The sequence below is a fragment of the Stegodyphus dumicola genome, chromosome 8 (assembly GCF_044657685.1).
Source record: "Stegodyphus dumicola isolate Sdum_Otavi_A_Nest chromosome 8, ASM4465768v1".
Classification (NCBI taxonomy): domain Eukaryota; kingdom Metazoa; phylum Arthropoda; class Arachnida; order Araneae; family Eresidae; genus Stegodyphus; species Stegodyphus dumicola.
Genome location: NC_140775.1, coordinates 98,505,932 through 98,528,203, shown reverse-complemented (window position 1 = coordinate 98,528,203; position 22,272 = coordinate 98,505,932). Strand labels below are relative to the sequence as shown.

The 22,272-nt window shown below is 33.2% G+C and overlaps 1 protein-coding gene across 1 annotated transcript in view; it reads left to right on the top strand.

Annotated features, from left to right (window-relative positions):
• The window catches only part of LOC118180935 (uncharacterized), a 99,227-nt gene extending 93,304 nt beyond the window's left edge, over nucleotides 1-5,923 (top strand). Inside the window, exons 4-5 of the mRNA XM_035350016.2 lie at nucleotides 2,756-2,863; nucleotides 4,635-5,923. Coding sequence (XP_035205907.1) covers nucleotides 2,756-2,863; nucleotides 4,635-4,712 — 186 coding nt within the window. The 3' untranslated portion in view covers nucleotides 4,713-5,923. The remainder of the gene's footprint in view (nucleotides 1-2,755; nucleotides 2,864-4,634) is intronic.
• Nucleotides 5,924-22,272: the final 16,349 nt, after the last annotated feature.

Sequence of the window (22,272 nt, the reverse complement as noted above, 5' to 3'; positions counted from 1 at the left end):
TTTATTAGCTGTCCAATCTTTACAGATAATGCAATGATTTGGAGACTCGCTTAATACATTTTGGTGTCCTAGATTTAGCATTTCGTCGAGGACCTACAGTGCTCAATTTATTTACTTTTTGTTACGGAAAACAAATTACCAACTGCAAGGTGATGTAATGTCTTCTCAAAATCTAGAGTTCTAAATTTGGGTCTTTTAAGTTTAGATAGTAATCAAGCTATACAAATTATTACTTAAAGGCAAATCTTTAAGTAAACATACATATTTAAAGTTAAGCAAACCAAAATTAGTTGCAACCGCATTTGGGCGTCACAGTTTAAAATAATTTAAGGTCAATAATTATTACATGTATATTAACAACATCAGAATTTAACTTGACTCACTATGTAGACTAAAACACAAAAGTTAATGAAATCTAAAAGCAAGGTCTACCTGCTTCTCACTTCTAAAATAAGTTATATTTCACAGATAATTTCTATGAGTGAAACCTTAATTTGTAAAATTAAAGGTGCCTGAACCCTACGGAAATCATAAAGAGATGTGAATAAAAATAGATAAATAAAATAACAATAAATAATAAATATTAATTAAAATTAAACGAAATGCGATTGGAAAGGTAAAAAATATCAGTCAGTTAATTTAAATTAATGGCATAAAGTAAGTAAGTAATTTACTTAAATAAGTAAATAATAAATTAATATAGCATGAAAATTAAATGAAATAATTAAACAAATTAAACGTGAGTAAATTAGTACTAATAAATTCAAATAAATTAAAAGTTAAATTAGCCACTAAACTAAAAAATAACAAGTAATTAGATTAGTAATAGCAAGATTTAGTCTCATGGACAAAAGAAGAGCAGATATAGACAACAGACAGTTAACCAGATGAAATTGCATTTTGACTCAACTCCGTTTAACGTGTTTTTGATCAGACGAATACACCCTACGAAAATTTCTTTTTCTTAATGGATCGCGTTTCGACATGTGAATTTTCTTCCTCATTTGCTTGATGTATTTTGCTCTTTCGAAGGAGATTGATGCTTATAAATAAAATGTATTAATAATAGAATTTCATATTTGTATTCACTTAAACGAAAAATTACCAAATTACCTTGTTTTATTTAGCAATCTATTGAATTCTGACTAAATTACGATTTCATGTAAAAATTATAAACTTGGGAGATAGGCGATTGAGTTTTGGTTGAATTTAGGTTCTATCTCAGAGGTTTTAAACTTTTTTGGGGGGAACTAATAGCGACTACACTATGCAGATAAAACAATTGGAGGCAATATCACAATGCTGTCATGGATATTAATATTTATATTACTTTTATTCTTGTCATAGTCCAGTTTACTCCTATTCTTCATATAATTTCTTGAAGGTATAACTTTTTCTTGAACAAATAACTAAGAATCTTGTATTTAAATTCAAATAAATACTATAAAATCTGACTAAGTAGAAAAATGCGCAGGGATTTTTTTCTGTAGGCATTGGTATACACTTTTAGTGAAATTACTTATTATAATTGTGGAACATTCTGTCTATATATAATTTAACTATTAGCTACCAACAATATTTTTGTTGGTATTTGTCATAAATGATCTTCAAATTCCATACAATCCTTCTTTATTAACAAAGTAAAATTAATATCGAAGACCAAAATCATTAAATATTCTCTAAAGATATTCTGAAATAAAAGCCTAGACTTAAGAACTATACACATAATAACATGAATTACTGTTACTGACTATGTTGATATCTAAAAAAATAGTAAATTTTCTTCATCCAAACTAGACACTACAACACATTTAAGCAGAAATGAACAAATACCGGATGCACGAGCTTCGACACGGTCTGCAATACTATAAAATCTGACTAAGTAGAAAAATGCGCAGGGATTTTTTTCTGTAGGCATTGGTATACACTTTTAGTGAAATTACTTATTATAATTGTGGAACATTCTGTCTATATATAATTTAACTATTAGCTACCAACAATATTTTTGTTGGTATTTGTCATAAATGATCTTCAAATTCCATACAATCTTTCTTTATTAACAAAGTAAAATTAATATCGAAGGCCAAAATCATTAAATATTCTCTAAAGATATTCTGAAATAAAAGCCTAGACTTAAGAACTATACACATAATAACATGAATTACTGTTACTGACTATGTTGATATCTAAAAAAATAATAAATTTTCTTCATCCAAACTAGACACTACAACACATTTAAGCAGAAATGAACAAATACCGGATGCACGAGCTTCGACACGGTCTGCACAACAGTGTCAAAGAGCAATCATCATTGCGTACGTAAAGATAATATCAAACTCTCCACCTTACCAAAGGAAAAAATACTCCCTAAATATAGGTCATGATAGTAAATGACGTAATAAAATTCAATTCAGTTAATATCCCTAACATACTGAAGTTTTTCTGGCTATCTTTCGAAATCTGATGCCTAAATCTGATGAAATACGCATTCTCTCTACAGTACTATTATAGTCTACCAATTATGAGAGATTTTATCTATATTCTAATATATCATTTTATAAATGAAAATCATCTCTTATTAGATACATAAATTAAATAACATACATTACTCATAATTGCGTGAAAAATATACATCAAAAGTATTTCTTCTCTTCTACTTTCATTGAAAGTAGCAAATATTTGGAATTTATAAATCTCAGTATGAAATAGATTTTCAATAAACATTTTATTGTACTAAAATTGATTTTTTTTTCAGTTTGTTTTGTATCACTTGATCTCAGCATCCCTTTATCTGTCATCTGGTCTTTCAGTTGTTATTCTTGGTTATCAAAGAAGATACGAAAAATACTACATAACTGCCGGAGTAAGTGTTTAAAAATATTGTTAAAATTTGTATCTGAATTATTTAACGAATTTAATAGCGTTAAAAACTTAAAATATTAATAAACTTAAAGAGCTCTAATTATGCACTTTTATATTATACTTGGACACATAAGAGGAGAGAATGAAGGAAAATTTACTATTTTTCCATAGGAGTTTGCAAAACGTTTTACAAGCACCTATAGAACACTGATAGAGACTGAATAATCTTTCGGATGATATGGCTCTCCAAGAAACTTTTTGGGTGAACCTCCATACGAAAAGATTGCCATATATGTCAAATGGAAGAATGATTAGAAAAACTAGTCTATTTGTCCTCTCCCTTTCCTCTATTCTGACTGGTGGAGCTGCTATGCTCAAATAGCAGCTAGCAACAACTTTTAAGATCCAAAACGAAAACGTTGCTTCCAAAAACAGGTGTTGATAGAAAGGTTACCCAATCAGATTTGGCCTATTATCCCGCAAGGAAATATTTGTTTCATGACAAAAGATATCCTTTGTCAGAATGAAGCAACTACCTTTTTTTAATATGTATAACTCCATACGCTACTAGCACCTTTTCTGCTCACTTATAATTATATTTTTCTGCTGCTTTCTTCTCATTTTCTGATCATCTTAATAAACTTATTACAGCATTCGTTATAAAATTGTAAGAGAATTTTTTATGTCAATAATGTTTAAAATCATATGCATGAGATCAGCAAGTGTTGGCTGAGATTTCAAGTCCTTCCGACTTGTTAGGTTTTAAAAGATCAGCGCAGAGGTGATCTTAATCTATAGAATTTTGCGGTGTGTTGAATGTGATTCCGTTATTTAAATGAAATCTAATTTTCTGAAAAATTATATGAAAATTATTAGTGAAGATATTTGTGATATTATATTGGTCAGGTATGCTCCCTTTGAAATTCTAAAGCTGATGTTGTTATTTAAACTGTTATTAAGTTTCTCAGCTATAGTACTACTCTGCAACCATTTATAGTCTCACTCCTCTGGGAAGCATGCACTAAGTCGAGACTCTGAAAGGAACTAAGCGCCTTATCGCTATGTCCAGTAAGAAGCAGGAAATTTAAGAAGGATATAGAAGACTCTTTTATTAAGAACTCGGATAATTGAACAGAAGGAAGTTCTTGTGCTTACAAACCAGCCAGCATTTATAGCGTCTCTGAAAAAGTTAAAATTTCAAAAGTCTTAGTTTAGACTGGCAAGAGTAAAGCAACGCCTAAGACAGACTGCTATCGTAGAATTTCAACTAGCAACGTGGCGGAAGACCCTCTGCCTAAGCAATCTGAAAACCTCCCTTTAAGTACTATCTTTTTTTCTACCTTATTTGAATACTCGCGAACTAAAATTAGTATTCTGGCAGGAAAATGGAAAGGAAGAATTGACAATATAGATTCTCTCAACATAAAATAGTTGATTAAATACAATAAATAAATACTTTACAAATTTAAAAAAGGAATCTCCGATCTGCACGAATTTCATAATGAAATGGTCTACTTAACGGTAAATTAAAATTAGTAAATGGGAAGATTTTTTAATTTTTAACCAGAAGTTTCCATTCTTTCTTATTCTGGTGTTTTTAATACAAAGTTTGATGAATAGATACTGGTAAACTTTCATTTTTCTTTTTTATCTAATCGATTATCTCATAGTCATGTCATTTTCAGAGTTGTTCGAAAATAGTTATCTTGTTATGATATCACCTTATCCAATTTTATTCATATGTATGACATTTTTTTGTGGTTTTTTTACAGGCTGTGGGTATTGTGAACGCTATCCTGTACGTCTTCAGCACGTGCCTTGGTCTTCGTGCTTTACAATCCCTTAAGTAAATCTCAGTCCGAGAAACACTTCTTGTCCAGAAACTGCATATACTTATAGTATTGAGTCTTCAAAGAGTCACAGAGAGCTGCCAAACCAAAAATGTGTATCCGAGAGGCGCAACAATTATATCTACTTCAATATTATGGGAGGTAGAAGAGATGCTGTAGTCACGTGTATGCTTCTAAACAATTATGTCACTCCAACTTAACGAAGTTATGTAACTTGTTAGAGAGAATTGTGTCTGTGTTATATGTGTTAAGTTTAGAGTTTCCTCGCTTCTGTTTATGAGAATATGTTGTCATTTTAAAATATTTATGTGTTACGACAGTGAATCTCAACCTTTCATTTCGTACTGAATCGTTGATGCAATTTTTATTTGTGAATGATATTATATATTAGGTAACACTGTTTTCATACGTTTTAGAGTTTTTAAGTTAGATTTTTACCTTTCGATTTCTAATTCGTATTAATAACTTAAAATGAATCTTTTGTAACTTTTAACCATTTATTTATTATTGGAAAAAAACACTTATTTTATAGTATTTTTCCACGATGATCACTATTTCATAATGATTAAATTAAAAATTATTATTTTATAGTGATTTTTAATTTAATTGCCGTAATTAATTTAATTTAATCACTATAATAAATTAAAAATCACTGTTGTAATCATTTTTGTCTCCATTAGGATAAAAAGTGCATGGACCAAAAATTTAATAAATTCCTAAGCACTGAAATTTGTGTTAGGCAATCATAATTTTTGCATTATCCGAGTGATTTGTGCTACAATTTTGCAGTCAAGTTGAGAATCATTTTTGTATCATAATTTTCTTATAGTTATATTTTGTTTCTAATTGCTATATATATATATTATAAATGTATGTATTTGTATGTTCTATCTTTCATTCAATTTTTGAAATTTTTTTACATTGTATATTGATTTATTCGTTGTATTTGATTTTTTTGTACCCAGAAAGAATGCATGACACCGTCTAGTGCTGTAACTAAAACATGCAATTGTTTGAAGTGTATGATTACTGATAGCTTCAACAACAGATTAGCGATAAGGAAACATTTGGTGATGAGGAAACACGGAAAGCGTTTTCAATGTAAAATCACTTTAATGTTCTCATCAAAGACGTCTGTTATTAAAAACTGTTTTTCTTTTGTGTAACAGCTGTCGAATTATATTAGAAATAAAGTATGTTCTAGTTTTAAATTTTTCGGGGTTTAACTTGATTGATATTTATGCTTTGTTGATATTCATTAAGAAATCAAAGGGTCATTAGCTTTGTTAACAATTTTATTGCAATATAATCTCGTTCATTCATTTATATGACATGAATTCACATGTTTGAAAACCTGTTAACATTAAAATAAAATAGCTATAGTCTTTCATTTCAACATAACCTCAACCGTATGCAACCTCTTAAACAATTCTCTCGTCTTGAATTTCGTGATAAGTTTAATTTTTTGTAATAGTTATTCTAGTGCACCTGAATTTAAATTGAAAACGTGATAATAACTAATAAAGCTTAAAAACCTATCTAGGATAGCACCTAATAGAAAAGTGTGTATTTATAACTTACAAAATTTAGTAATGTAGTAGGTGTGCAGTGAAGAAACTTGCAGTCATGGCTGATTTAAATAATTATTTTTATTTCTCGTTAGCCAAAAAATTTAATAAGTGAAGTGACATTTTTAATAACGTTTCAGGACGTCTAACTAGCAAGAAAAGCAAATGGGAAGTATGTAAAAAATTATCTTAGTTCAGAATGATATAGTTATAATTTGTAGTTTTCTTATTGGCTAATAACATCCATTTTCAAAACCATCTTCATTAACAGCGTTATGTAAAAGTAATATGATGGCTATTAATTTAAAAATGACATAGTTTAGAGTGATTTATTGTAAGCCTTTACTATTTTCAGAACAGAATGGGGAAATACCCAAATTGAAATGGAGAGTTAAGGAACAGTTGCAAATTAAAGTTAGAAGTTTCCTTTACATATTTTGTGTCTTACATATATAATGCTTTTGAGTCCAGCTAGTGTAATTTTCCGGGTCAAGGTAATAATTAATAATAATGGAAATGAAAAACTGTGTTTATTGCTTTTAAATCGTTAACTTTGTTAATAATTAACAGATGGATTAAAATTGAAATAATAATTAAATATTAATATATTACTCTTTATAGAAAATTTTACGTAAAACGAACATTAGACTGTTGCTTTATTTCGTCGCATAAATCCCATGGATTTTAAGCATTAAAACTTTGCCTGTTTTTGGATTTGCATCTACAGCCCCCTGGAAACCTTATCATTAATGTGCATATAAATGCTTTACTAAGTGATAACATGCCCACTATATTTGGAGGAGACATTCATGCAAAGCCGAGTGTAACATAAAGACCTTTTATTTTACGCTGGGTCAACATATTTCTTTTCAATTGCCAAGTCTGTGAATTAAATTTGAAAGATTAATAAATATTTTATGCTTTGCCTAGTGGCAACAGATTGCTTTTAAATTGGTGCATTTGGAACTCAGAACTGTTTGAATCAAATTCAAAATTCGAGCTTTGAGTTGCGCATGTTCTTGTAAAAGACCGTGTGTATTCGGTTTTTGACGGCTCTAGGTGCCGCCGTTTTTTTTTCCCAATGCGATTTTCCACAATCTGTTTTTCTACAATTTACTGTTTTGCTCAATACGTACGTGCATGCAATGGGAATGATTTTGGAATAGCTGCAATGGCTTGGCGATATTTTCTTGCGTTGTAATAACTTAGAGAAGCTTTACTGCTTAGTTAGAAGGATGGCACTTGAAGAGAGACGTTGCCGTCATTCCCACAAATAATTTTACCTCTTAATAGCTAATTCTTGGACAGATATTCTTTTAAATTACACAACATCATTATAGGTGCGATATGCACCCCGCCACTTAATAAAGTTTACATTTCTTTAAATAGTAGATAGCAAAGGCAAATGACACTTCTAAGCAGCAGCTAGCGGAATAGTAAAAAGGTCTTCGAAATTAGTAACACTGGTATTTACAGACTTGGGGGTGGGGCTTCGTTTAAGTTTTGAATTGTAACTGGGTAAAAAATATCTGAAATACTACTGTTATGTAATGGCATAATACGAACTAATTTTCAGAAGAAGCAACGTGCTGGAACGAACGTGTATCGTTCTAACACCATTTATGGTTTTCCAATGCTTTCATCAATTTGCGTAGAAACAAAGTGGCTGATGCCATTCTAAAATTACGATTTTTTTTTCTATGAGACCGTAACAGTGATTTTTTATGACCGCTCTGTATATAGGTGAGGCGCATTTACCTTTTTGCCTTCCCAAATTGCTTAACGTTCGAAACTTGAAAGATTACAAGGCTGAGATAAAAACGGATAATGATTCCATATCAAAATTTTAGCCAGTGCTGAAAGATGCAGTGCAAATATTCCTTATCTCTCAAAATGCTGGAAATACAGCAAGAAACGAAACCGTTAATGATGGATAATCACACTCAAAATACGTGCTCACCTCTGAAAATTATTCTGTGGAAAATAAGCAATATCATCATGAAAATCCATAAGTTTCGTCGATTCATCTCGCAACATGATATCTGTATGATCACTGAAACTCAAGCTACACCTTCTTATAGTTTAAGCTAGCGAATCTTTCATCTTACGGATGTGATAGACTTCATCCCCGTGGCGGCGGTGCTCTGATGTACGTAAATTGAATATTAAACTGTTGTTTCCTTTCGTCGGATAACTCCCATGGATTTAAAGCATTAAAAATTTTCCTATTTCCTATGTAATCTACAGCCCCCGGAAACCTCATCACTAATGTGCATATGAATGCTTTACTAAGTGGCGAGATATTAATGCAAAACACTCAGACTGGTTCTGCTGTAATACAAATAGAAATGGTCATGTGATGCATGGCTACATTACGAATAATCCAGTATTCCTACACCTGCCAGACGAGCCACTTACCGGAGAAATGTCATTAACAAACGACATTTTTGATATCTTGAACTTTTTATTTCAACAGTGAATATTCTTATGCAACTAGCGGTGCCCAATGAACTGTCTTCTGACCACGTCCTCGTGCTTGCATATCTGGAATTCATAGAAATTTCCCTCCGTCGAGGTGACGGACTGACATTTGTTCCATAATATCACAGTCACCTCAAATGTAAAAAATATTGGCTCAATGAAAGCTGAAGTTGACATCGATAAAGCTATCGATGCGCTCAAAATTTCGCCAAAAAGCACGTGAAAATGCAACATAAACGATTGTCGAGAATCTAGACAAGCACAAACTACCAGTGCATATCATAGATGCATTTAAAGCAAAAAATAGACTATGAAAAGATTTCAACTATAGCTATAAGACCCAAATATAAATAAATAAATAGGTAAAATCTTACAGTTAAGGAACTAATTGAAGAACATAGGACTGCCACTTGGAACGGTAAAATCTCAATCTAAATCTAGAATATACTCAATTTGTTAAACACCTCAAACAGTCGAAAAATCAGAGCAGAACCCTCAGAAACTCATAGAAGCCATTCTACATTAATGAGCAGAAAGTTGAACTCTTTGCAAACCACCTGTCCAACGAACTGCCGGTTGACGAAAAAACAGAGGTGGTGTGGCTACAGCGGACGTGGTCAGAGCGGACACTTCGAAAGTCAACGTGGTTAGAGCGGATACATCTTTTCAACATCTTTGTGATATCATCCCTTCTTCATCCACCGCCTCATAGAGAAATAAAAATAACTCCACCTTCTTGTATTTTTAAACATTTATTTTACAAACACAAACTAATACTAAACTACACTACTAATAACTGAAATATATAAAGTAATAAAAAGGAATTTCGGTTTCATTAATGGCTCCCATGAGCCTTCCGTATGACCTCTTTGTCGGTCTTCCTCTTGGAAACTAAACTTCTGGCGCCTCTCCAGACTGAGAGTTAGCGCCCTCTATACATCTTGTTGGTTGGCGTCACCCATACATCACACCCCCCATCCAAGATTGAAATAGGGTGCAAGCCTATTGAAATATGACAAATTATGGTGACGTCAAACGAAAGAGTTACTTACCTACTAAAGTCTACAAATCAATCGATACTGAAGTTGAAAGATATATAACACAATACTTATACAGGTTAGTTCTACACCTACTACAAGACTTCTTCTAAAACTGTAATATATAAATGATTAAAAATTAGTATTCAAACAATTCTAATGCAATAGAAAACTTAAAGCGTCTATGATATACTTAAAAGTCTCTAGGAGAGTAGCTGAAAAAGAAACACACACATAAAAAAATAATAATATTAAGAGTTCATAAATGTATATGAAAAGTTCTTTCTTTCACACAAGTCACTCAATAGTCTCTAGTCTGTACAACGCATCAGCATTGCTTAACTTAGCACCTGGGCAATGTGAAATTGTAGTATCATACTTTTGTAATGCTAAAGCCCATCTCTGTAACTTAGAAGATTGTGGTGCGTTCTTTGTGATGAATGTTAACGGATTGTGATCAGTTATCAGTTCCACAGGTGATCCAAAAATCCAAGTTTTAAAACTTTTTCAAGCTCCAAATAACAGCATAAGCTTCCTTCTCGATAGTTGGCCATGCTTGTTGTGTTTTGGTAAGTTTCTGGCTGGCGTAACTAATCGGGTACAACTTTCCGTTTTTCCTTTGAGATAAGCAGGCTCCAACACCTGTTGAAGATGCATCACATTGAATTAGAAAAGGTAACCCTGGAACAGGGGTATAAAGACTAGGTGCTTCCATTAGGCATTTCTTTAATTTAATGAATGCTTCGTCGTGTTTTTCTGTCCAGCACAGCTCTTCAGGACTTCTTCTTTTGGTGAGCTCGGTTAATGGATAAGCTGTTTCGGCATAATGTGGAATGTAGTCTCTTTAATAATTACATAGGCCTAGAATGCTTTTAAATTGTTTTTTTGTTTGAGGTCTAGCTAATTTCTGGATAGCCTCCACTTTCTCTGGATCTGTACGATGACTGCCGGAACCGATGATATGTCCTAGATACTTAATATGAGTTTTAGCGAAGGAACATTTCTTGAGATTTACGGAAAACTGTAGTTCTAACAGTTTTGAAAAAATGGTGTCAAGATGTACTAAATGTTCATTCCAATTATTTGAATAAACAGCTATGTCATCGACGTAGGATCGAGCAAAATCTTTGTATTTAGCAAGAGCCTGGTTCATGACTCTCTGAAGTGTTGCAGCGGCGTTGCGTAGCCCGAAAGGCATGACTTTAAATTGATACTGAGCTCGATGTGTCTTGAAACATGCTAATTCTTGACTCTCTCTTTCTAATGGTATGGCCCAATAGCCTTTGAGTAAAATCAATGCTGGATATCACTTTGGCTTTTCCAATGTAGAATAAGAGCTCTTTAGGATTTTCCATAGGGAAATCATCTGGTTTCGTTACTGCATTAAGGGATCTAAAGTCAAAGCAAAGGCGAATATTACCGTCTTTCTTCATAACGCATACAATAGGATACGAAATTTCAGCGTTGGTTTCTTCAATCAATCCCATTGACAACATTTCTTCGATTTGTTTATCTACTTGAGGCTTCAATGCTTCTGGAATTCGATAGACATATGGCTTCTTCCTTTCATTGTCACTTAATCTTATTTTACGTTCTCCTACTTTGGCAATTTGTACCTTATTTATAAATAAGTTTTCATATTTTCTTAACAAGTTCATCATTTCATTCCTTTTATCATCATCTAAATGGCTTAAATCTACTTCGCTAAAATGAAAATGATCGGACTTGTCACTCACACTGGGTGTGGGATGGACTTCTCCTAGTTCTTCTTCGTTCTCAAATATTACACCTACTGCCTGTACTTTTGGATTAAATTTTCGAATCTTATTTACATGTACTCTTCTTATTGTACCATCTGTCAGTCTGACTCTGTAAGAATCTGGATTACAACGAGATACTATTTCTGCAGGTCCTATCCATCTGGCATATAATTTATTACTGGAATCTGGAATCAGCAGGTACACTTGATCTCCAGGGTTGAATTCTTTGTATATAGCCCTTCGATTAGCATATCTTGCATATGCACCTTGTTTCAATTCTGCAGTTATAGATGCTTGCTCTGCTGCTATTTCTAAATTCATCTTTAGCTCCTGTAGATAATCAACAGCACTTTTACCCAATTTTATTAGTAATGGAATTTCTCCTGACCATGACGATTTTAATACTGACAACGGACCTCTGGCCTCTCTTCCATACATTAATTTAAATGGGGATACTCCCGTAGTACAATTTGGAATTTCGCGGTAAGCGAATAACAGGTATGGTATATGTTTGTCCCAATTTTTAGAGTCGTTTCTAATGATATGATGAAGCATACGTTTTAGAACTTGGTTATACCGTTCAACTAATCCCGAACTTTGTGGATGTCCTGGTGTTGCAAATCTAGGACTTGCTCCTAATCTGGCATGGAATTCTTGTGTTAATTCTGCAACAAAATTGGTACCTTGATCGCTAGCTATTACCCGAGGTATGCCCGTTCTCATAAAGATTTCTAATAATGCGTCGCATGTTGATTTTGCTGTAATAGTTCTCAAAGGGACAGCTTCTGGCCACCTAGAATGTTGGTCGACTAAACATAGTACATATTTGTGTTTACGTGCTGATGGAGGTTCAATTGGACAGATTATATCTACATTCACTGTGTCAAATGGAAATACAGGCCTCTGAACTGGAACTATGGGTATACGATCGTTAGTTCTTTCTCTACTTTGTAATTGACATTCCTTACAAGTTTTAGAATATTCTTCAATATCTCGTGACATGTTTGGCCAATAAAATGAATAACGAATCCTTTCTTTTGTTTTTCTCATCCCTAAATGATTTGCAAAAATAGATTCGTGAGCCAATTTTAAAATTTGTTCCCTTCTTTACGTAATACCAATTGACCAACTTGTTCTCCGGAAATTCTTTCAGTATGATAAATCAAGTCATCCATTAAAAAATATTTATTTTTATTTCTTTGCGCGTTTTTATAGATACTGCGTAATGTCTCACATTCCCTTTGCTGTTGTTTAAAAATACTGGCATCTGAATGTTGACCCACCCCACTTTCGTTTTCGCCCTGAATGCAACTTATGACTAAATCTTGCTCTCCTCCTGTCATAAATAAATCAGCGCGGCTTTCGCCTTCGAATTGTTTTGACTCATGACTCCTCGTTTCCGGTATCTGCGATGGAGACACTGTGTCGCAATCACGATTCGCGCTAAGCAGATGAGATTCAGAGGTCAATAAATCATAAACATTTGGAGTAATTACGTAGGGAATATGAAGTTTTTCTGTTAAAGCTACTAATACTTCGACAGGTTTCAATAAATTAGGATTATCAGTATTTTTGATGGATAGAGGAATTCTAGCCACTTTAGTTAATATGGTTTCTCCGAATGCAGAAATTAGGTCAATATTACAGTTGTTCTCAATAGAGAAATTTCATATGTGTTTCGGATTTATAACAGAAATTCCAGCACCTGAATCAATTATGGCTTGGATTTCGTTATCTGCAACGCAAATATTTACTTTTTGCAATGGTTGCGTAAAACTTTCATTTGACGCATGAAGATCCGATTTTTGCTATTACTTTATCACTAGTATTTTTCTCTGGTGTTTCGTTTTTTAGAGGAGGGTTTTGTGTTACCGATTTGTTTCTTTGTGGACAAGATTTAGCGAGATGCGTTAATTTTCCACATATGTAACAGTCTTTGGATGGATATTTATTTTTATTTATGTTGCTTCTCATATGAGGCGGAATATATTTCGATTCTCTTGAAGAGTGGGACGATTTAGCTATGTTTTCATTAGTGTTAAAAGTGGTTTCGTTTAACGATTTGCCTTTGTTTACAAAATACAAGTCAACTTCTTTAGCTAAATCCTTAGGTTTTAACCAATTTTCTCCGGTTTTAATATTAATGTAAGTTGCCGTTTCTTTGTCTAACGTTTGGAAAAGTTTCTCGGAAATCATTAGTTGACAAAGTGCATCAAAGTTATTAACTTCACGTAACTGACAGTAATACTGAACATGTGACTCTTTAGGATCGCGTCGTGCTCTTCGGAAATTCATTAAACATTCATAAGCAGTTGGCTAATATTCTTTTAATACTAGTTTTTTAATGGTTTCATAACATTTTAGTTCTTCATCATTAGTGTAAAATAATATATTAGTTGCCTTATCCCCTAAAATGTTAATCAAAATTTCGGATTTGAGCTCCTGTGGTACATTTTTAGTTATGAATGCTCTCTCTAATGTTTGAAAAAACAAATTGAAATTTTCCGATCTTCCCGGAACAGGAATAGTTAACGTTTTAACACTCTTTATCAAATTTTCTAAATAATTTCCCGAACCTGTAATCATGTCTTAATCTGCGCGAGATCCATCTTTAACTGTATTCTGACTTCTAACTTTTTCTAATTCTAATTCTTTCTCTAGCTGTGCTAATTTTAATTTTTCAAGTTCAACCTTTTGAGCTTCTAAGCCTAACTATGTATCCCTAGCTTTTATTTCATTTTCTTCTCTAATTTTTCTTTCCTCAACTATTTTTCTTTCCTCAACTATTGAGTTTAATAATCCAATTACAAATTCTGGATCATCTTTAAATATTTTACTGTCCTCAATTTTACCTTTTAGTTGAACCACTGTTAAACCAACAGTTTGTGTATCTTCAATTTCACCAAGAAGGTTTACTAAGTCTTTCTTAGTATTCTTATACATTTTAATTTATATATATCTTACACATGTATATATATATATATATATCTTCAATACATCTATACTTTGAGTAAATAAAATCAAAAGCTTCCTACCTGCTTCTCTTGAAGTTTCTCTACCGTCATCTAAAGCTCTGGTTCTCGTAAGAGAGCGTGTGATATCATCCCTTCTTCATCCACCGCCTCATAGAGAAATAACTCCACCTTCTTGTATTTTTAAACATTTATTTTACAAACACAAACTAATACTAAACTACACTACTAATAACTGAAATATATAAAGTAATAAAAAGGAATTTCGGTTTCATTAATGGCTCCCACGAGCCTTCTGTATGACTTCTTTGTCGGTCTCCCTCTTGGAAACTAAACTTTTGGCGCCTCTCCAGACTGAGAGTTAGCGCCCTCTATACATCTTGTTGGTTGGCGTCACCCATACATCACAATCTTAGAACAGATAAATGGTCTAGATAAATAAGTAAATAAATACTTTTAAAAATCACAAATATAATTTAAAACAGTGGTTTAAGTTGGAAATCTCTTTCAAGTGGGACAACTTGTTTTTTTACCTGTTTTTGCACTCGATTATCGAATTACAAGGATAAATACATTTTTGCCAATCAAATTTAATTATTTATATTTAAATTTTTATGATATTATAGTGCGAATGCTTTTTAAACATAGCGAAATGTAATAAAAATAAAAACTTTTAGAGAAATATTTAAAAATTAATAGTAAGTAATAGTATAATGAAGGATATGAACAAATTTCAGGGATTTTGTGGAAAACTATTTTGGAGTCAAATAAATATTAGAACAGGTGCAGGATGTTTTCAATTCTTTCATCCAATTTTACATATACTTTTTTCCTTTTCATTCCAGGGTCGTCTAATTCTCTGGCTTTCAAATTAAAAAACATTTTTTGTGTTTCTTCTTTTAGTATTTTAACTAATAAGTGAACATTAGGCTGGTTTCTGCCAGTGATTGCATTTAATTTGGAATTCCACCCTTCAACAAAATTATTTGTTCTATGACGCTGTCCATATACATTCCATACCTTAATGGGCATATTTGGATTGTCCATCCACTGCTTGACAAAATAATCAATGAATGTGGTAAGTTTGTGAATGCTAAAAGCATTTTCCCATACATTGCTCCAAGCATCATCTATGTGTTCTATTGGCAAATAAGCTAAGGCAGAAATCATTCTACAGGCATTTCTTATATCTTCGTCCTCTTTATATTCCTTTACTAGACACATTTCTCGTATCTTACGCCACAAACATAGATTAAAATGCCATAAACGTAGATTAAAATAGTTACAACCGGAAATAGTCGAACCGGGAAATTCTAACTTATAGCTATTGATGGCTGCGGCTTCAAAATCCAATTTTATAATGTCCAGCTTCTCCTTAGGGCACTAATGTTTCACTGCATAAAACACTGCAATGTGCGTTGCTTGTTTCTTATCAGGCAGAAATGCAAAAAGCGCTGAATTAAACGTTGGTCTCAATTGCTGTACTTCTTAAGTCGACGTGTATTGTATATATTTGAGCAAAATGTTTCGGACAACTTTTAAATGTTCCAGCTAAGAAAAAGATATTTTTATTTTCCAAAACGTACAGAGATTCTTCTCCTCCAAATACTAAATTCCTGTTATCTTGGTCTTTTTGAAAGTCTAAATGAAGAAAGTTTTCTCCATTAAAAAGCATAAGTGTCTCGTTTGCAAACTGAATGTCGTTGGCATTTTAGGTAGCTCCAAAAACCTTATTCCTTTCCTTACATAAAACAGTCTTGGGTTTGGAGTATATCGGTATTTTAGTAACGAAATCATAATCTTTCCGATATAACTATGAAAGTTCTTCTCGAAATATCTGGGGAACGGGAACTGATGTTTCTTCTGACTCTTTTTCTGAAAGTCTCTACAGCAGGTGCAAAGCTCGAAACCACACAATAGATGGCATATGACTGATTAGGGAAATCCCACAATGGACGCAAGAATGTCCACTCTGCCCACCCAGCTACCCTCACGTGTACGCTGTAGCCACTGTCCGCTCTGACCACGTAACCAAAACAGAAAGAGACATCACAGACTTCGTTGAAAAATGGATTATATCTCTGTGCCGAAATAATATTCCGGCATTCGCACCATCCGTTTAAATTAAAAATATTATTAGAACACTTAATCCGAAGAAAGCACCTCAATTGACACCATTAATAACAAAATGCTTCAGAGGTTGCAGGACAGAATTATTTGTAAAATAACCAGCATTTTAAATTCTTGCTTACAGCAGTCATATTTTCCTATTATATTGCACAGAAACATGCGCTCAGTTTTTAATCCAAGAGCCAAGGAAGCCTCATCAAATTCCAGCACGTTATAGTTCAATTAGTTTACCTTCTCGGAAGATTTTCGGAAAACTTATTTACAACCATATTAAGAAGAATCTCGGCAAAATTTCTGACCAGCAACATGGCTACCAAAAAGGACTTTCGAGCACCACGCAACTTGTTAGAATAACATAATTCTTAGGAAGTGCTTTGCACAATAAAAATGAGTATGGCGATCGCGAAGCTAGACGTGGCCAAAGCCTTTGACCTCGTCTGCCATATAGGTCTCATCTATAATGCCTTCTCATGGGAAATCGTCCTTATGCTCAGTTCTTTTCTTAAGCATAGGACTTTTTCAGTTAGATCAGGAGACATCACCTCAAGCGCAAGGTCTGTCTATGCTATCATCTTCCAGGGCCCGATCCTCTATATAACTTCCGTCAACGACTTCCCAAACTTCAGGACTGATCATAACGTCTTGCTCGTCTAGTTATGCAGAAGCAACAGCTATATTGGTTAAATCCCCCTGGCTAAATCACGTAGTTGCTAAACTTTAAGAAAAGGTTTCTAAAATTGAGCAGTGGTGCGCAAGATAGAAGACCAGCGTCCAGTATAAGAAATCCCAAGTTTTGCTTGTTAGGAAATACTGCACCACAGACGACATCATTAAATACAACACTTTCTTAGGGACACATGTCCCACGAATGAATCAAGCTAAGTACCTGGGAGTTAACCAATCATTTACTTGGACTTCTTACGCAAACAGAATGCGTACTAAATGTCATCAATCGACTATATCTACTTCTAAAACATCATCTAAAACTTCTGTTTCTAAACACGAAGAAGCCAATTTACACAGTTATTAGGCCGATTTTACCTGTGTCGCCCACACATATGTAAAAATCGCTTACATAGCTTCTTCCATATTATTTACTTTCTGCGAGTGATAATGATATCTTGGTTCTTCAAAGAGTGAAGAATAAAATCCCCAGCATCTTTCCTGGAGCCTTCTACTACCTGAGAAACAAAAGCATACATGCGAACATAAAAATCAATTTCATCGCTGACTTTCTTCAACGAACAAACAAAACGTTCTTCGAAAAGGCATCTCGTAATAATCCTGCTGACTTTGAAAACACTTTCGCATATCATATTCTCGCCAAAGACCGAAATATTAGGCTTTTCGCCACATTTTACTTTGATACCGCACACAGACTTGTTTAGGCAAAGACCGCATGTAACACAGGATTGGTTACATTGTAATATCTGCTTCGCCAATTTTTTCAGTATTCTCACGTGCCAATAAGAATATAGAAGAAAAATGCCTCGTTTACTATACCGTTCACTCTTATCTCTAAGGGTAATACAGTTGGGAAAGAACTTTCAAGCTGAGACCCTAAGGATTCAGTGACGCTTTGGTAAGCGCAGGACATATTCCCACTGCACACCAGAATAAACAACGAAAGCATCAAAACATTTTTGGCTCAGGTGAAAAAATATATATACACGGTTCTGATAACAACTGACGATTCGTTTCTTTCTGATTAATAATGAATGTTGTATATTTTGTGCTAGAAATTTTAATACCATGGGCTTCAAAAGGTTTTTAAATAGGGAAGTAAGGATATTTCTCTTCGGAGAGTACAAAAACATATCCTTCCATACACAATTTGTTTACATGAGACATTTTACGAGAACGAATTTTAAGGTAGCAGACAATATTTCTCTAGTCAAATTTTAGGCTTTTTGCTAAAAAATTTTCTTTCATCGCACTTATATTTTTTAATCACTTCTGCATTTTAATGGGTCTGTAGATTTTATTTGCATTAATTAATAAACTGTATGGTTGAAAATGGCAGTACGACATAAACGCAGGCTAAAATATTGAATTAGTATTACAGAAATTTGTAGCTATTCCCACTGGAGAATTCTAGTATTATTGATTATGAGTGGAAAATAACATTTTGCAGTTTAATTGTAAGCAAACAAGAAGTTCACGGGAAAAATTAACACAGACAAGTAATGCGTTATTTTCTTTCCTTTACTTACTTAAGCTAATTTTGTATAGGGAACTTATTCATTTGTTTACTATTCGCGAGCAAATTTGGTTAAAATTATATTACTCAGACGACAGAACTGTTTGAAAAATTTCCTCTCTGTAATATGAGTTACGGAAGACAGGCTCTGAAATAGATAAAACTAAAATGAAAATGCTAAATCGAATTTTGAAAGACGTTGTTTTGATTATTAAGGTAAATTGATATTAATCTTGAAATGGGTTTCTTCACATGTAAGAATTTCCTGTTCCTCATCGTGCATTACGAAATGATAATGAGTATGCACAAATATTTTATTTAATTATCATGTCTTTCACAAAATAGCGCACTTTATGATGCTATAAATTTTATGTGTCCTATATTCACCAGAGTTGCAAACAACAGCTGAATTATTTCCTAGGATTTTTATGTCTAGACATGCATTTTCGAAGGGAAAAAAATTTAGTAATTCTTGTCTCTTAGATTGTGCATTATACAGAGAATAGAAAAAGAAAGATTACAGATTAGAAAAAGAGGAAAAGATGAAATAACACTGCAGTCTTTCTGTACCAAAAATGATATATTCTTTTCATATTCGTAAACATATTTCTTAAATTTTACCTTGTAATAACTTCTGAACATCATACGATAATGACAGAGACCAATGATATTAACTCTATACTATACGATTTCGTTATTTATGAATATTAGTTTAGATTACTTTTTATTATAGAAAACTTAGATTTCTTTATCGCAACATATGAACATAAATCAGAATATAATTTATTATATAATAATTACTTTACAGCAACATATATTTCGATTATTTTTTCTGGTTGGAAGCAAAATAGGCGCACGTATCTTGCTTCCAACTCCGAAAAATTCCCGCAATGTAGGGGCTTTCAACATTAAAATATCTAACATTTTCAGCGATTCATTTATATTTTCCTCAATAGATGGAACGATGTTCTCTTTTTTTTTTTTTCTTTCCTTTTGTTGATTACACCAGAGATTCACAAACTACAGTCTACAAACTGTTCTAACCCAACCCACTGAAGCAAATGAACTTAGGCGCTCTAATGCAGCTGCTAATACAGTGGGACCTCGAGATACGAGTTTAATTTTCCAGCATTGAGCTCGTATAGAGAATTTTCGTATCTAGAAACAAACTTCCCCATTGAAATTAATGGAAATCCAGTTAATCCGTTCCGCACAAAAATCTCATTGCCATCTCATCTTCAGTTGACGTACTTGGTGTTTTCCGGAGAAGGTCCAAGTACAGATGCTTAGCCTTAGCGCAGATGATAGATTCCGTCATCGAATCGCCTTTTAACTGCTTCCTTGTTAATCCACACCAACAACAGCTTCTCAACATCTTCCAGGAATTTTGGACGGTGCTTGGATGTAAAGGTAACCTTTGGCCACATCAGGTTCTTAATTTCTTCGTTCGTCTTCAGAATAGTGCAGATTGTCGATGTCGAAAGGCTTCGCCTATTCCGTCACTCTTACACCCCGCTTATGTTTATTTATGATTTTTTTTTTCTTAATTCCAACGGCCATGGCTTCGTTCCTTTTCTTTCCAGCACTATCTCAGGCAACAATCTTCTTGGGAGGCATAGTGAAATAATTATTTTCACCTAAAAAGTTAAAAAAAAAAAAATCTCACAAGCGCACAAACACGTAGATCAAAGAACACTGAGTGATATGACGAGGGGATTCCTCGAGTCGAATCAGATCGGGAAACGCCCCACGCATACCAACAGCCTGGCTCGTTACTCGAGTCAATGCTCATATTTAGACACGAATGTTTCGCTCATACTTTGTTCCTATCTCGAATTTCTCGTATATAGAGCTGCTCATATCTCGAGGTTTCACTGTATTCAAGTTCAATAATTATGAATCATAGCTGCATGTAACGCTACTGATGTCGCACATTTACATTTCATTGTTTGCCATGCCGAGAGTAAAGATTGGTAGTTTTCTCAATTTTGGTGCAGCGCGGCAATTTATACTGCCCCTGTATCTATCGGCGTTTACTGACTATCGGCGCTCTGTGATATTTTGATCTTTTTATTCTACTTTATTTGTTACTACTTTTGATTCTACTTTATTTCTACTTTATTTGTTACTCACCGTTGCCATGTAAAGCAGAAAGGGGTGTCAATTATTTTGTCACAGAATTAAATGACAAAATATTATGTTTATTATGCAATAAATAGATATCTATGCGAAAAGAGAAAAACATACGTCATCATAACCCAATTAAACACTCGACACTAGATTCAAACCTCACAGAAAATGAACGATCGTTAAAAGTTTAAAACGGAGGGCATCATCACAGCCCATTTTACTCGCAAAAGTAAAAAATGATAATAAAAAATGATAAAGGAAGCAATAGCTGAAGTCATCTTATGAATAGCTGCTTTATTAATTACAAAAGGAAACCCATTCCGATAGGAAATTAATTAAATCATGTTTGCCTGTGGTAGACAAATATGTCCAGAGGAAACGGATTTGTTTCAATCTGTTCGTCTTTAATGGATAACTGTGCAAACAGTTAAGAACATCGGGAGCTATTATTATGACTCTATTTGAAGCAACATCAAGAATCAATTTTAAGTCGAGACAAAAAATTTCAAGTGGCTTTCGATGAGTCGACAGACGCTACTGATAACACCTAATTCCTTCTGTTTATTTCAGGAGCCAAGAAATTTTTTTTTTTGACACATGTTTAAGGTGAAGAAGCTAAATGTTCAGAACCTTTGGTAATTTATCACATTATTCATCAGGAGACTTTTTAGCAAAACAGTCAATCTGCCATGTGTTACTGAACCACTTGTATTAATGGTTAATTTTATTCAATTATTAGTTTATTCGGTCTCATGGAATTAACCATTCTCAATTTCGTGATTTCTTATCAGAAATCGAAGCCGAACCATGGGGCCCTATCATGCAGTACTTCCGTTGATCAGAATGGAAAGGTTTTATTGAGATGTTTTGAACTCGGAAAAATAACAGACATTTTTCTGAATGAGAAAAAGTGTCCGCAACCACTGTTATCGAGCAACAAATGGCTATGAAAATTAACACTTGTTGCAGACATCGTAGTACATCTTAATAAACTCGGTTAAGATTACAAGAGGAAACAATGCTTATATATTAAAATATTCTATCTTAAAGTCATATCACCAAAAATTTGTATTATTTGAAATACAAATTACGTTAAACAAGTTTCATCATTTTCCATGCTGAAAAAATTTCAAATATCAAAGACATCACCATTCTCCCCCCGCCAAAATCGTAAAGGTTTTATTTCTGAGATATAGTTCATTTTCTGAAATTAAATTATAGTTACAGCAGCGTTTTTCGGATTTTGATGCAAATGTAAAAGGCGTTTCCATATTACAAAATC